Source organism: Portunus trituberculatus, chromosome 17 (assembly GCF_017591435.1).
Source record: "Portunus trituberculatus isolate SZX2019 chromosome 17, ASM1759143v1, whole genome shotgun sequence".
In the NCBI taxonomy this organism is placed as follows: Eukaryota; Metazoa; Arthropoda; class Malacostraca; order Decapoda; family Portunidae; genus Portunus; species Portunus trituberculatus.
Genome location: NC_059271.1, coordinates 3,325,001 through 3,340,450, shown reverse-complemented (window position 1 = coordinate 3,340,450; position 15,450 = coordinate 3,325,001). Strand labels below are relative to the sequence as shown.

The 15,450-nt window shown below is 38.1% G+C and overlaps 1 protein-coding gene across 4 annotated transcripts in view; it reads right to left on the bottom strand.

Annotated features, from left to right (window-relative positions):
- Window positions 1-6,087: 6,087 nt before the first annotated feature.
- Window positions 6,088-15,450, bottom strand: part of LOC123505107 (RNA-binding protein with serine-rich domain 1-A-like) — a 52,059-nt gene continuing 42,696 nt past the window's right edge. For all 4 annotated transcript variants that reach the window (XM_045256159.1, XM_045256160.1, XM_045256161.1 and 1 more), the window contains 2 exons: window positions 7,388-7,621; window positions 6,088-6,873 (listed from right to left, as the gene is read on the bottom strand). In XM_045256159.1, coding sequence (XP_045112094.1) covers window positions 6,741-6,873; window positions 7,388-7,621 — 367 coding nt within the window. In that variant the 3' untranslated portion in view covers window positions 6,088-6,740. The remainder of the gene's footprint in view (window positions 6,874-7,387; window positions 7,622-15,450) is intronic.

Below are 15,450 nucleotides of genomic sequence, written 5' to 3'. Positions count from 1 at the left end.
TCCATCACCGGCCTTCACTTGAGATATATACAAATCAAATTATATATATAAAAAAAAAACTACATTATATGTATATATATATATATATATATATATATATATATATATATATATATATATATATATATATATTATTATTATTATTATTATGTACGTGAAGCGGGTTCACATGTGTCAAATTTCAATGAGGCTAGAAATGCTATTATAGCCACTACCAGTAGAAGTATCGACATTCCACAGAGCCCTGCTAGCCGGAACACAATCACACTTAGGGGCAGGGAAGTATCAGCTAGTTGGCCTGCATTTGTTATAGCAAGAGTGTTCATCTTAACAAAATTTAGACTATGCGATCAAATCAAATAATTCATTACATGTAATCAATCCTCACCTCCAACAACACCCTATAGAGAGGGAAACAGTCATCAGAGATCGAGTAGCAGCGATCTCATCAAATAAAGTTCTACATAGGGTATTTTTACTGTACTACTCATTTTTCGTGTCCCAGACATGTCCCCTCACTATATAGTTCCAACATCTTCCTCTCAGGACACCCACATGTTCAAATTTTCTGTGACGTCACAAAGTAAACAAAGCTGCTATAGTGTTAAGGACAAGACCACCACATGTTTGCCTTATTTTATGGCTGGTTTCTCCACCTGCTATAGGCACCGATGTCCAGCCGAAAACTCTAGTGGACCAGTGGCTGGCCACATGTTGACACGTATGAACCGTCATCTGAGGGGTTGGTTGTCTCTGAAAAGACATGAAAAGGTGTAGGGTGTGCAATGGTATCATCAGTATGGGAGTGGATAGGGCAAGAAGTATGATTTAGAAGATCACTAATGAATAATAGGAAGAGAGTGGATGATAGGACAGAAACCTGAAGAATATCACTGTTAATAGCCTAATAGGTTTAGGAGAAGAACAGTGACTGTCTACCAGAGCAGCAATAGAATGGTTGCAGAGAAAAGTTAAGATAAAATTACAGAGAGAAGGATATATATATATATATATATATATATATATATATATATATATATATATATATATATATATATATATATATATATATATATATATATATATATATATATATATATATATATATATATATATATATATATATATATATATATATAACTGTAGGAGGGTAGTTTTGAGATCAAAGCTTTGTGCCAGACTATCAAAAGCTTTTGATACGTCTAAGGCAACAGCAAAAGTTTCACCAAAATCTTTAAAAAAGGATACCCAATACTAAATATAGGAAAGCCAGATAACCAGTAAAGCAGCCTTGATGGAAGCTATACAGCGGTACCTCGAGATACGAAAGCTTCTGTATATGAAAATTTCATTTTACGAAATGATATGCGAAGATATTTTTGCTTCATATTATGAAAAGTCACTCAGCATACGAAAAATACGAAACAAAATCGAAATTCCCATGCGCAGAATATTTTAAAATTCGCGCCATAAGATCCTGCTCTCGTATTGGTCAGAATCTTTCCCATCATGCTCAGTACTGTGATCCTGCTCTCCTATTGGCTGAATCTTTCTCATCACGCATCAGCTGCATGTTTTGTTGGTATCCCGCCAGTATTTCGTTTAGGCATTCGCTAAAGTTAAGTGTTAATGTTTCCTGCTATTTTCTATATTTTCTGCCTTTTGCCCTCCTGCTCTGCCGCCACTTTCGCTTTCGGATATTGCCTCACTCGAAAGGTAAGGTTCCACATTTTTGTATCATTTTCGTATTATAATTTTTTTTTTTATTATTGCAATATGTTCTATTATCTACTTTATTTACATGTATTAACGGTTAGGTTAGGTATATTGAATGATTCAAATATATTTGGCTTTTATTTCTTTCTGGTTTTACCCTTATTATAAAATTTAATGTGGTGTTTTCGTAAGGTTTGGAATGAATTAGGCGATTTACTTGTAACCCGCGACTCGTTATACGAAAAAATCTTGATACGAAAACCACTCCGGAACTAATTAATTTCGTATCTCGAGGTACCACTGTACTGGTGATCAGATAAAAGATATGGATTGTGAAGTGACATGTCTAAGAATCTTCCTAATGATGACACTAGATTCAAAGACTTTAGACGCACAAGATTAAAGCTATAGGGCGGTAGTTGAAGGATTAGAATGGTCACCCTTTTTTGGAACAGGAAGGAAAGGGAAATAAAGTTGATAAACAGAGTGGGAAGAGTTTGGCCAAGCAAGGCGCAAGCATAGAGGCACAGTTTGGAGAACAATATGAGGGAGCCCATCAAGTCCATACAGGTTTAGGCCAGTGAGGACATGGAAAACATAATTACAAAGAATTTTAATTAAAGGCATAAAATGGTTAGAGAATGGAGGAGAGAGAGGGACAAGGCCAGAATCATCCAAGGTAGTGTTATTAGCAAAAGTCTGAAAGAAGAGCTCAACTTTAGAGACAGATGAGATGGCAGTGGTGCTATCAGGATGAAATAAAGGAGAGAAAGATGAAGAAGTAAAGTTATTGGAGATATTTTTGGCCATATACCAGTCTCAAGGGGAATTGGATTTTGAAAGATTTTGACATTTTCTATTAATGAAGAATTGTTTGGCAAGTTTAAAATGACATGGCATGATTCTGGGAAGAAATATAGTTCACTAGATTCAGGTGGCGGAAGCCTGAAGTACCTTTTGTGATCTGCCTCAGTGAGTATGCTTTTAGGATGAATTAACTTTGTCTGGCCCCTCTAAAGTAGTTTGGTAGGACAATGTGACACTAGGAAACTCCTCCCTGACCTCCTCCCACTTGCATCCCACTCCTCTCCTGTAGGAGGGGATTATATCCCTCATAACTGTGCCATAACTGTGAGGGTGCTCACTCCACTTTCTTACTCGATTGTCCCACGTGGAAAGTGGAGAAATGTCTCCACAGTTAATGCTAGAGGAAATTTCTTACTATGAAGCAAGGATGCGAGTGAAGCAAACATAGGCCACACCTATTCCAAACATCTCTTATGCTTCAACACCTAAGATGTGCACTGTGTCCATTCAGATTAAGCTGCTGCCTGCCCCACTTATCACCACAGCTTCTCCTTCAACCTCTGCCTCATCATCTGCCAAGACTAAAGCTACTTCTATTAAGAATTCTGCTCCTATCACTTCCTCTGCTCCATATATGTCAGCTATTTCTCATACTCCTAGCAAGGATGAGAAGACTGACAAGTCTAATCAGTTAGATTTAATGAAACTTGAACGCCAACGCCCTTCTCATGTTGTCACCGCTGCTGCACCACCTCAACCAGCTGCAGCGAGTTACCAATTGATGAGGTAATGGATGTCACCACTAGTAAGTGCCAGGAGAGGTCCCCCAGCAGCGCCTCAGCGCAAAAGGACTAAGAAAACTGGCCACCACCACAACTCTTAAGCCATAATGTTCAAGGTGTTACAGTGGAACTACAGAAATATTCGGAATAAATATCAGTATTTTTCGCTTTCAGTGAACATACACAGGTCATCCATTATTTGTCTACAGGAGATGAGACTGAGATCAGCATGATCCTGCAGTGCTAAAACACTACCATCTATTTAGAAGATATGAGGGACACAGTGTTGCCATATACATACACAAAACACTGACATAAACAGAAGTGACACTGAATACACCCCTGGAAGCTGTCATATGCAGGGTGAAAGTCAGCAACAAGTATCTGGCCACCTGTTCCCTCAGGAATTGTGGAAAACAGATGGTGGGGACCCTTACTCTTCATAAGTAAAAATTTATAATGTTTTTACTTCATGAAGTATGCTCACCTTCAATTAAAAATTAAAACAGTAAATGCCTGATCTACTAAAATCTTTAAAGACAATATGAGTTATCTTTAATACAAAGTGAGGCAATTATATCTAGCGTGGTGCCTCCATAAAGTGCAGGACCCAAATTGATACAGTTGGTCAAATAAGCTTGAAACTGGTCCTGCACATGCCCTTGCTGAGGAACACTAGTCACCTGCCACACCTGTGATAGCATCATGGACTACTCCAGGGATCATGTAAATACAGGATCATAAAACACCTGTCACACATTTAAGCTTCTATGAAGCTTCTATGAAGTTATGCACTCTGAGTTGTCTCTGCCAGTTTTTATGAAGCTCCCAGCTGCTAACTCTGTAATGCATACATTATACATGGAATGTATTTCACAAGGTGGGATCAAAAGCTTTTCATCACAGCAACTCCTCTTTTTCTGACTGACTGTCTTCAGCATCTTACTCATTGCTGCAATGTTGCATGTCTTGTTATCTTCTGTTATTTTCATGCCAACTGCTCTTCTAATCTTGCTAACTGCATGCTTCCCTTCCTTCCATGGCCTTAATTCCTTTCTCTCATCCTTATTCTATCCACCTCTTTAATGTAAGAGTTAACCAATATTCACAATCTTTTTTATTCCTTTCTTTAGTATACTATGGAACTCCCTGCCTGCTTCTGCATTTTCAACTTCCTATGACTTCTTTCAAAGGGGATATTTCAAGATACTTCCCTTTGGATTTTTCTATGATTCTTTTGACATCTATATTGGGATGGAACCTCAGTGTTCCATTTTTTGTGTCATTTTCCTGCTCTTGGTGAGAGACAGAGAGAGAGAGAGAGAGAGAGAGAGAGAGAGAGAGAGAGAGAGAGAGAGAGAGAGAGAGAGAGAGAGAGAGAGAGAGGGGGTGGAAGAAACTCTTAGGTTCATTCCTGCAAAGTTTACTCCTACATTATTTCGTATGTAAAGTAGCAAGATGCAGATGAGATCATTCAAGTACTTATGAGTTCCTAGGGGCACTTGGACTTTTCAAAATTTATTAATTTTCCTCACCCACTATGTATGCACTGATGGTTAAAAATATAAATTATGTTCATGATCAAATCTATCATTATTCAAATAAAGTCCTGTAGAGGCATTCACATGACTTACCCAGAAACATCCCTTACCTGGTATATTAGGAGAGCTGAGAAGTGAGTTGCATGTGGCAGGTTGTGAAAATAAGACCAGAGAGAAAGAACAAGAAAAATTATAAGATGAATGGAATGCAGTGACATGGATGGAGAATGGCACTCGGTTAAGAGTGTTATAATATTTATATGAGATCTGTGATGCAAGACAATTGGATGGAGGGAGGAGGAAGGGAAATGAATCATTGAGTGAAATAAGTGTAGGTGTGTAAAAACATCTGTATAGATGAAATGTTGCTGCAATGAAAAATTGGTGTCATGAGATATAAAACAGAGCCAATAAGGTGAAAAGGGCTATGTGTGATGTAGAAATTATTGTAGATGAAAAAAACAATGAAAAATCTATAGATGAACAATAAAATGATTTGAAAGATGATTTGAAGGGTAATATTAGATAAAGGAGAATGAGAGCATAGGATTGCAGGGTATTCACTGAGAAGAAAGCTGTGCTTTGAAGAAATGCTGAATCTAAAGGGTGAATAAGGTACTTGAAATGGTCATAGAATTAATGGTGTAATGAATATGTTAGCAATGATAAAATGAATACTTGATCCTAAAGGAGAAAGTAAAGGAAGCAATGAAAGTAATTGAAGTAAAGAAAGCTGCAGGAATTGATGGAAGAATGATTGAATACTTAGGTTGGCAGGACAATTGTTTTGAAATGGTTAGTCTAAGTATCTTTATATCAGGCTGACATCCCCTGCAAATGAGGATTCCTTAGATAAATTATCTGTAACGTACACATATACATTTACACATAATATTGATAATAGGATATCTATATACAAAACTGACTTACACTCTTATAACCCAAACAAGGCAATGTCAACATGTGTCAGTTTAAATTCAGGACATCCAGAGGGGAGAGGATTCATTCTTATGCAAGGTTCTGCTGTACACTTACCAATATCTCTCATCAAGAATGGGTTTGGTCTTATTACATATATTTAATAAACATACTTTTTCTCAAAGAACTATAAAATGACATTTCTTATCAGATCAGGGCTGGTGGTCTTATTTGGTGCCTTTTTATCATCTCCCTTCCCTTCTTGTAGGTTCCCGTATATTTATAAGATAAAATGTCAGGTAAATCATAAAAACAGAAAAGGCAAAATTTCAGAGCGTGTAATATTATAAAACAGATGCTGCTCCTCAAAGTACAGCACAATTTGACAATCTACTGGAAGTGAAATAGAATAAAATACATCCTTTTATGTTTCTAACAAGAATGTGTACATGGATAATACAACAAATATTTTATCAGATATTCAAGATCTTAGAAATTAATTAGAATAAACATTAATAAACCTTTTTTTTTTTTATCTACATATTTACTTTTTAATGGTACAAATCATGTAAATCAACAGTATCTAAGGAAACATTGATTTATGCCTAATGCAGAATATTAAAGACCTACTAGACATTTCATAATTGTTGCTCTGGTTGTACTTGGGTTAGTCATCATCAGATGAACACACAATTTTCAAGAGAAATAATGTCAGTTTCCTCTCCTTGTTTCTTTCTTCACTAAACTACTAAAGTTAATCGAGAGAGAGAGAGAGAGAGAGAGAGAGAGAGAGAGAGAGAGAGAGAGAGAGAGAGAGAGAGAGAGAGAGAGAAAAAAAAAACTATAAATAAATAAACTGATATCCACTATGCAAGGCTTTCTTACAATGACAAGTAATGTTCAGGTGACAAATCCATATCTGCCCATGTGTGCTCACATAAAGGACGAGGAGGCAAATGAGGAAACATTGTCTGGTTCAACGTGAAGATGAGGAGGAGGAACGAGAGTACCTCCTGCGGCGTGGTGGTGTGCGTGAACGTGAACGAGGGGATCTGCGCCTTGGAGGGGGTGACCGCCGCCTCATCATGGGTGGTGACCTGCGACGCATCCTACATACGGAAGAGATGTGGTTACTAGCGATGGTGATGCTGACAATGGAGAGGTTAGGATGGGTAATGGTGATAGTACTCATGAGACTGAGGTATTAATATAAAGAAAACATTAAAAACTATAATTTTCAGTAGTGAGAATGTAGATACTAAAGAAATCCAAAGAAAACCTTAAATAGACTGTCAATTCCAACACTTAATAACAATGATGAACAAAAATCTCATGACATCCTATCTTAATTTTTGCTGCTCTAAAGGATTGTACAACAGCAATTTATAACAAAAGAAGATGGGCTCATACAAGAATTGTAACTCCATATAACTATGTTGTTTGGTGATTCGCTAAAGCTGATACAAGTAAAGAAGACATCATATTGTTACAGTATAGAATAAAACTGAGCTTATATGCAGTTCATAAAAATAAATATTGAAATATGTTCCTCACACTCATGAGTTCATAAAACTATAAAGAACATCCAGGAAAAAGGAAATAAAAGGTTGAAGTATTATTTACATGTTGTATCTTGGAGGTGAACGCCATCGAGGTGGAGGACCGCGTCTGATGGGCATGGGGGGCAAGGGAGAGCGGCGGCGTGGGGGTACTTGGCGCGGTATTAGTACTGGAGCAGCAGTAATCTCCTGTCCATCTATCTGTCCTCCATCCATGTGCTTCATTGCATTCTCTGCATCCTCAGGCTTCTCAAAGTCAATGTAGCCATAACCACGGTTAAGGGAGGCATTGACTCGACTGCAAAAATCAAACATCCATTGTTGTCAACAAGATATAATGGCCTATAATTGAAGAATGGGAGGGAAAACAAGAGGAAAATATTTTGCAAAATATTGTTTGTTTGTAAGGAAAGTCACCAAGATGTTATGTTATGACTAGGCACGGCACAATTTGACCTTACCTCTATACCTGACAATCCTACTTGTTAGAATTAAAAGCACTGCTACTAACCTACAGGTACTTTTATTAGGTCACAAACAGACAGTTTTAGCTTCTACTCAGATAGTCACAACAAATCTAATGTCTGTCAGATCCTATTCTTAAAATACTGACTTATGAACAATTGCAAATCCACTCACACGGCAAAGGTAGTTACAACTCACTCAAATGCATTTGCAACCAAATAATACGCAACCACAGCACAAATACAGGCAGGGGCATCAGCAATGCTTTTGTAAAGGAGACAAAATAAGAAAGTAGTATGTATTATCATGGAATGTGCTAGCGAATAAAGATTTTATGTGAAAAAAAAATTAAATGTGGGGAATAATTCAAAAGTTTTCCTTCCAGAGGAAAAATAATCCCTTAATCTGCAAGTAAAATATAACCCACCCATGACCCCAAAGGACCCTCGCATAGACAACTAAAGATGGCAAGATACACAGCTCAGCCCACAGTCTACCTCCTCCTCTCTTCCTTTCCCTTCTACTTGATCTAGGATACAATGAATCACATTATAGTGACTTCACAGTAGAGAGAGAGAGAGAGAGAGAGAGAGAGAGAGAGAGAGAGAGAGAGAGAGAGAGAGAGAGAGAGAGAGAGAGAGAGAGAGAGAGAGAGAGAGAGAGAGAGAGAGAGAGAGAGAGAGAGAGAAGCAGATCTCAATACTCATTATTCAGGTCACAAGTCCACATGAATGTGACCTCATTTGGAAAAATATATTCCATTTTCAACATGTTTTATTTCATTCTCTTAATAAAGATAAAAACATTAACCACTATTTACAACTTAATGAACAGGCAGCAAAATAATTCAATGTTATTGAGGGAAAAGAGAAACCTTGGGTAAATTAGGCGGGGCTTAATTATTCACTTAGATCATTCTCTCTCTCTCTCTCTCTCTCTGTGTGTGTGTGTGTGTGTGTAATATATATATATATATATATATATATATATATATATATATATATATATATATATATATATATATATATATATACAGTGGAGATTCAATACTCAAACTTAATTTGTTCCAAATGGCTGTTCAAGTATCAAAAAGTTTGACTATCGATACCTATGAATCATGTAATTTGTACGAATCTTAGCAAAACCTCAAGTAAAAAAAAAAATTTCAATGTATTATTTTTTTTTCTATTCTGATTTGTGCATACTGTAAGTGAAGGCTGTCTTGGTGATGGATAAATTATAAGAGGAGGGGAGAAGGGTGAGGAGGAGGAGGGAAGGCCTCAGAAGACCAGTCACCATCCATGAAAACGTCTTTGTAATTCTTCACCAGGTGTGATTCTTTTGAATTCACTTGACCGTGGCTCACTAACACTTGCACTCTCACCAGATTCCTTATTTTCACTGCTAATAAACCAACCCCCTTGGTGCCATTGTAAGCTTGTAAATGAAAAACTACCAACAGAATGCAGAAGAATTTTGTTTTCCTCAAGACTGCGGCAAGCCTAGGGATGTGCATCGGCATCCAGTATACCAGATACGGTATCAAAACGGGACAGTGACGGCTGCCAGAAGGAAGATGACAGAGCTTTGTAGTAGACCAAATGTGTGGCTGTTTGATTACCAGATATTTTCACCACCAATAAGCCTTTGGTTTTAATGTAAGTTTATAATGAAAAACTACAGACAGAATGCACAAGAATGTTATTCTGATGACCACGGCAGCACAACTGGCAAAGGAAGTTTAGGGAGAGGCCAGGGAGCCTTTGTTTACAACCATGTATGTGGACATTCAAGTATCATGTATTTTTTCGAATATTAAATTTGACTTGTGTTGAGTATTGAAAAAATTTACTATGATCTGACAATTTTATGAAGATCATTTAGGCGTTGGCTTTTTCGGGGGTTTCCCGGCCTGCGGCACTGTCACACTTGTACCAATATGCACCTCAAGTCAGGCACTTAATACTTCGTAACATTATTTTTGCAAACAGTACAGGCAAACCCCGCTTAACAAAGGTTCACACAACAAAATTTCGCTACAACGAAGGTTTCCTTTTACTACCATCTGCTCGTTTAATGAACACCAAACTTGCTTTAATGAAGTTTTATCCAGGTAATTTTTTCCAAGTTTGAAAGCCCCACCGTATCACGCAAGCCGACAGGCTTTTGAATACACCAGCGCCTCTCGTGGACAACACGCACACCACTCACTCCCCCTGTTCAAAACAATAACAATAATAACTTGACAATGTTTCCTACGAGCGTTGTCACATCCTTCTTTGTGACTGAGTGAGGTCACAGGTCAAAGTGACCGTGTTAATCCATGGATCACCTCCTCTCCCGCTACCAGCCAGGATATGAGAGAGAGAGAGAGAGAGAGAGAGAGAGAGAGAGAGAGAGAGAGAGAGAGAGAGAGAGAGAGAGAGAGAGAGAGAGAGAGAGAGAGAGAGAGAGAGAGAGAGAGAGAGAGAGAGCAGCTTGACTGAATGACAGGCAGATTTTCTCAAATTTTAGTTATTTATAAGTAAGTATAGATCTCCGATAGAAATATATTTGCATGAAATGTAAATTCTATATGGGGAGAGAGAGAGAGAGAGAGAGAGAGAGAGAGAGAGAGAGAGAGAGAGAGAGAGAGAGAGAGAGAGAGAGAGAGAGAGAGAGAGAGAGAGAGAGAGAGAGAGAGAGAGAGAGAGAGGAAGGAGCAAGGTTCTCATTGACACATAGGCTCTAAGGCCGCTTTCACACGAGCGTTTCCGTACACACGTTCGGGTGCACCACGTTTTAACTTTCAATGGAGTTCAATGGGACCTTTCACACGACACATTTTGCGGACGTGCAACGCAGCACAAACACAGAGCCAGCAAGAATGCATCCGTTTTTCCTGATGCACGTGTCCTTGCTGGCTACTAGTGGCAATGAGAGCTTTCACATGAACGTTCTAGAACATGCGCACGCAGGTCCCGCTGCCATATCAGTCATCGCTTCCAGCTGGGTGAGGTAAGTTACACATCCTGTCCTGGTGTGTAGTTCATTCAAGTATGATATAACAGTCATGATCTATAGGAAATATGCATAGATATTTGAGCACAATTGATATACATGCATGCATACATCACGTAGCCTACTAATATTAATTAATGAAGAGCATTTTCAGACGAGTAGCAGGATGGCATACCACAACACTGAGTTGATTTCCGAAGTAGAAAAGAGGCATGCACTATGGGATCCTTCGAAAGAAGAATACAAGAACAAGAACAAGAAAGAAGAGGCATGGTTAGAGGTTCGCCGCTCAATCTATCAAAATCATGAAGGGACCTGCTGGTCAGTGAAACGCAAACGCGTGGCAAACACGTGTACAAATAGCTGATGCGTTTCTGTGCGTCCGTTCAATGCACACACAGAAACGCTTATGTGAAAGCAGCCTAATCCCATAATTTGCCCAGCACAAAGTTTGGCAGCGCCTTAGGCCGGGAAATCCCCGAAAGAGCCAATGCCTAAACGAACTTCATAAAATGGTCAGACCATATTTAGACGTTTGAGTATTGAATCCACTGTATGTATGTATTTACCTATTTGTGTATTACAGGGCCCGAGCTAAACTCTCTGTGTCCTGTCTCCTTGTCTACTCCTGTCATATCTCTCTTTCATCTGATTGACACACACCGCGTCAACGACATCACTGCTTAGTTTATTCCACTTATCAATACTATGATGCGGGAAACTGTATTTTCTCACGTCATTTAGACAGATGTCTTTTATTAATTTTTTCCATGTCCTTGGAGATGATTACTTGTGGTCACCTTTATCAACTCTGTCCAATATGTCAATCTTGTTCACCAATTTATACATAGTTATCATGTCTCCTCTTGTTCTTCTCTCTTCTAATGTGGTCAGCCCCAGTTTCCTCAGTCTTTCCTCATAGTCTAACTCCCTGAGTCCTGGTACCATCCTTGTTACCAGCCTCTGTACCCTTTCCATCTTCACATTTTTCTTCATATGCGGTGACCAGACACAAGCTGCATATTCTAACTGGGGTCTTATTAAGGTACATAATATCTTCTTCATCATTCCTTCATCTAGGTAATGGAATGCAAGGCCAATATTTTGAAGCATGTTATATGTTTTCCAAAATATCCTGCTAATGTGTTTCTCTGGTGACAAAGTGTTTTGCACGGTTACTCCTAAGTCTTTCTCCTCATTGGTCTCTTTAATTTTCTCATCACCCAGCCTGTAATCTCTGTTTGGTCTGTATCTACTTCTTCCCATTTTCATAACATGGCTCTTATTTATATTAAATTCCATCTGCCACTCTTTACTCCACTCATATATTTTATCAAGATCTTCCTGTAACTTGTTACAATCTTCCACATTCTTTACTCTCCTCATAATTTTAGTATCGTCCACAAACATGTTCATGTAACTGTCAATTCCTACTGGCATATCATTAACATAAATCAAAAACATGATGGGACCAAGCACTGACCCTTGTGGAACTCCACTGGTTACCTTCTTCCACTCGGACTTCCTTCCTCTCACCACTGTTCTCATTTCTCTTCCCACTAAGTAATTTTCCATCCATTTTGCTAGTTTATCATTTACTCCTCCAATCTTCTTTAGTTTCCACATCAGTCTATTGTGTGGTACTTTATCAAAGGCCTTTCTCAAGTCCAGGTAGATAGCATCCACCCATCCCTCTCTATGTTGTAGTATGTCAGTCACTCTTGAATAAAAACATAATAAATTGGATACGCATGATCTTCCTTTTCTGAAACCAAACTGCCTTTCACTCAGAATGTTTTCACTTTCTAGATACTCACTCCACTTAGCTTTAATTACTTCTTCACATACCTTGCACAATATACTAGTCAACGATACTGGTCTATAATTTAACGGTTCCATTCTACTACCATTCTTATATATAGGCACAATGTCAGCTCTTTTCCACTCTTTTGGGACTATTCCTGTTTGTATGGAGGTTTCCACAATATCAAATACGGGGTTCAACAATTGATCCTTACATTCCTTTAGCAACCTCCCAGATATGTCATCAGGCCCCATTGATTTATTAATATCCAAATTGCTTATAATTTTCCTTACATCTTCCTTAGTAACCATGATATCCTGCATTTGCTTTATTTCCGTAAGCCTTTCTCCAAAAAATGCTCCTCCTTTGTAAACACTTTGCAAAAGTTGTCGTTCAAAATTTCAGCTATATCTCTAGCATCCTCATATACTTCTTCCCATTTTTACCTTTTCTATTGCCTCCCTTATATTTAGTTTTCCATTTATGAATTTGTAAAACATTTTAGGGTCACTATCACAGTTTTCCACCACCCTCTGTTCATATTCCTTTTGTGCTGTTCTCCTTACTTCAACATATCTATTCCTTGCTGTTTTGTAAACTTCTCTTGATAATACATCACTGTTTTTCTTAAGTTTCTTCCATGCCTTTTCTTTGTTCTTTTTTGCTTCTTCACAATTTCTATTAAACCACTGTTTATTATTTAAAGTCCTCTTTCTGTGATATGGCACAAACTTTTCACAGCAGAGTTATATAAATCCATAAATTTATCGTATTTCAATTGCATATCCCTTTCCTGGTATACCACAGACCAGTCAATTTCATTAAAGAACTCCCTTATATGGTTATAATTTGCCCTAATATAATTTAATTTTTCCTCCCTGCGTTCCACAATCTTACTCGTGCTTAATTCCGTATCCAGTTCAAAGCTTAGGACATCATGGTCGCTTTTTCCCCAAGGGACATTCATGTTCAATTTTCTCTTTTAGAGAGATGCCCCTGGTAAATACCAAATCCAAACTTACTGCAACATCTTGTCCCCTGCACCTTGTTGGTGATCTCACCCACTGTGTCATCAAGTTATTTGTTGCTACATTTAACAATTCCTCTGCCCACTCACCACCGTTCACCACTTCGTAGTCCTCCCACACTATTTCTTTACAATTAAAGTCTCCGACTATCATCACTCTATCCTTTCTGATGAGTTCTTGCTTCATTCTGTCCAGAGTATTTCTCATCACCATTTGGTACTGTTCATATTCCCAAGCACTGGTTCTGGGTGGTATGTATACTGTTATAATATTAATGTCCCTCTTGCCATCTGTTATAAGCATACTTAACACTTCCTCATTTCTCTTACTATAGTTCACCTCCTTCACTTATCAGATCTTCCTTAGTAAGAACCATTATACCACCACCTCCTTTATTTTTTCTATCATTTCTCCATACTTTGTAGTGTTTTACAACAAACCTGTCTAGCTTTATTTCGGGACTTAGCTTTGTTTCCACCACACACATTATGTCCGGTTCATTATTTCTTAGGTAATCCATACATTCCAGCCTCTTAGACAGAAATCCATCTATATTCATGTAAGTCACTTGAATTTCATTCCTAGTCTCTTTCTTCCATGTTTCAGTCAGTGTAATGTCTATTCCGTCTGTTTTATCCACCACTTCTTTAGCCTCCCATTTCTCATCCTCCAAAAAAAACTTGGTCTTTTCCTCCTCTGTTCTTTCGTCATTCCTCTCCTTCACTTCAGTTACAAGCTCCTTCATTTTCATTTGCTCATCCTGACATATTACTTCTTATGTAAATTGTTTTGGTTTCCTCAGAGTCCTGTGTGTGTGTGTATTCACCTAGTTGTAATTTTACAGGGCCTGGGTATCATAATCGTGTGGCCCCGTCTCCATATCTACACACATCCAACTTTCCTTTAAAACTATGCACACTCCTCGCTGACACCACCTCCTCACTCAAACCATTCCACACCTCCACACATCTTTGTGGGAAACTATATTTCTTCACATCCTTCAAGCATATTCCCTTGGCTATCTTTTTACTATGCGATCTTGTAGTTCTATTTAAGTTTTCCTCTCTCAACATCATTTGCTCATTATCCACTTCATCCAGTCCATTCAATAGTTTATAAACCTGTATTAAATCTCCTCTTTCTCTTCTTTGTTCCAAGGTAAGCAAATTCATTTCTTTTAATCTCTCCTCATAGGTCATTTCTGCCAATTCCGGAACCATTTTTATTGCCATTCTCTGCAATCTCTCCAACTTCCTTATATGCTTCTTTTTATAAGGGGACCAAACCACTCCAGCATATTCCAATCTTGGTCTGATTACCGTACTAATTAATTTCTTCATCATATCTTTATCCATATAATGGAAGGCTAATCCAATATTTTTTATCAAATTATACGTTTCTCCAAACATCTTATCAATATGAGCCTCAAACTGCCCATGGTCTTGTATTATCACTCCCAAATCCTTTTCCTTTTCCACCTTTTTCAACACTACTTCTTCACCCATCTTATATGACCCTCTTGGCCGTCTTCCACTCTTCCCATCTCCATCACATGACTTTTGCTCAGATTAAATTCCATTTGCCACCTCTTGCTCCACTCCCAAATCCTATCCAGATCTGCCTGTAAAATTTCACAATCTTCTTCACTCTTCACACACCTACACAACTTCGCATCATCCGCAAACAAATTAATATAACTGTTTACTCCTCTGGCATGTCATTAATATATACAAGGAAAAGTATTGGTGCCAGCACTGAGCCTTGTGGGACTCCACTCTCCACCACCAACCAGTCCGACTTTGCATCCCTTATTACCGTTCTCATCTCCCT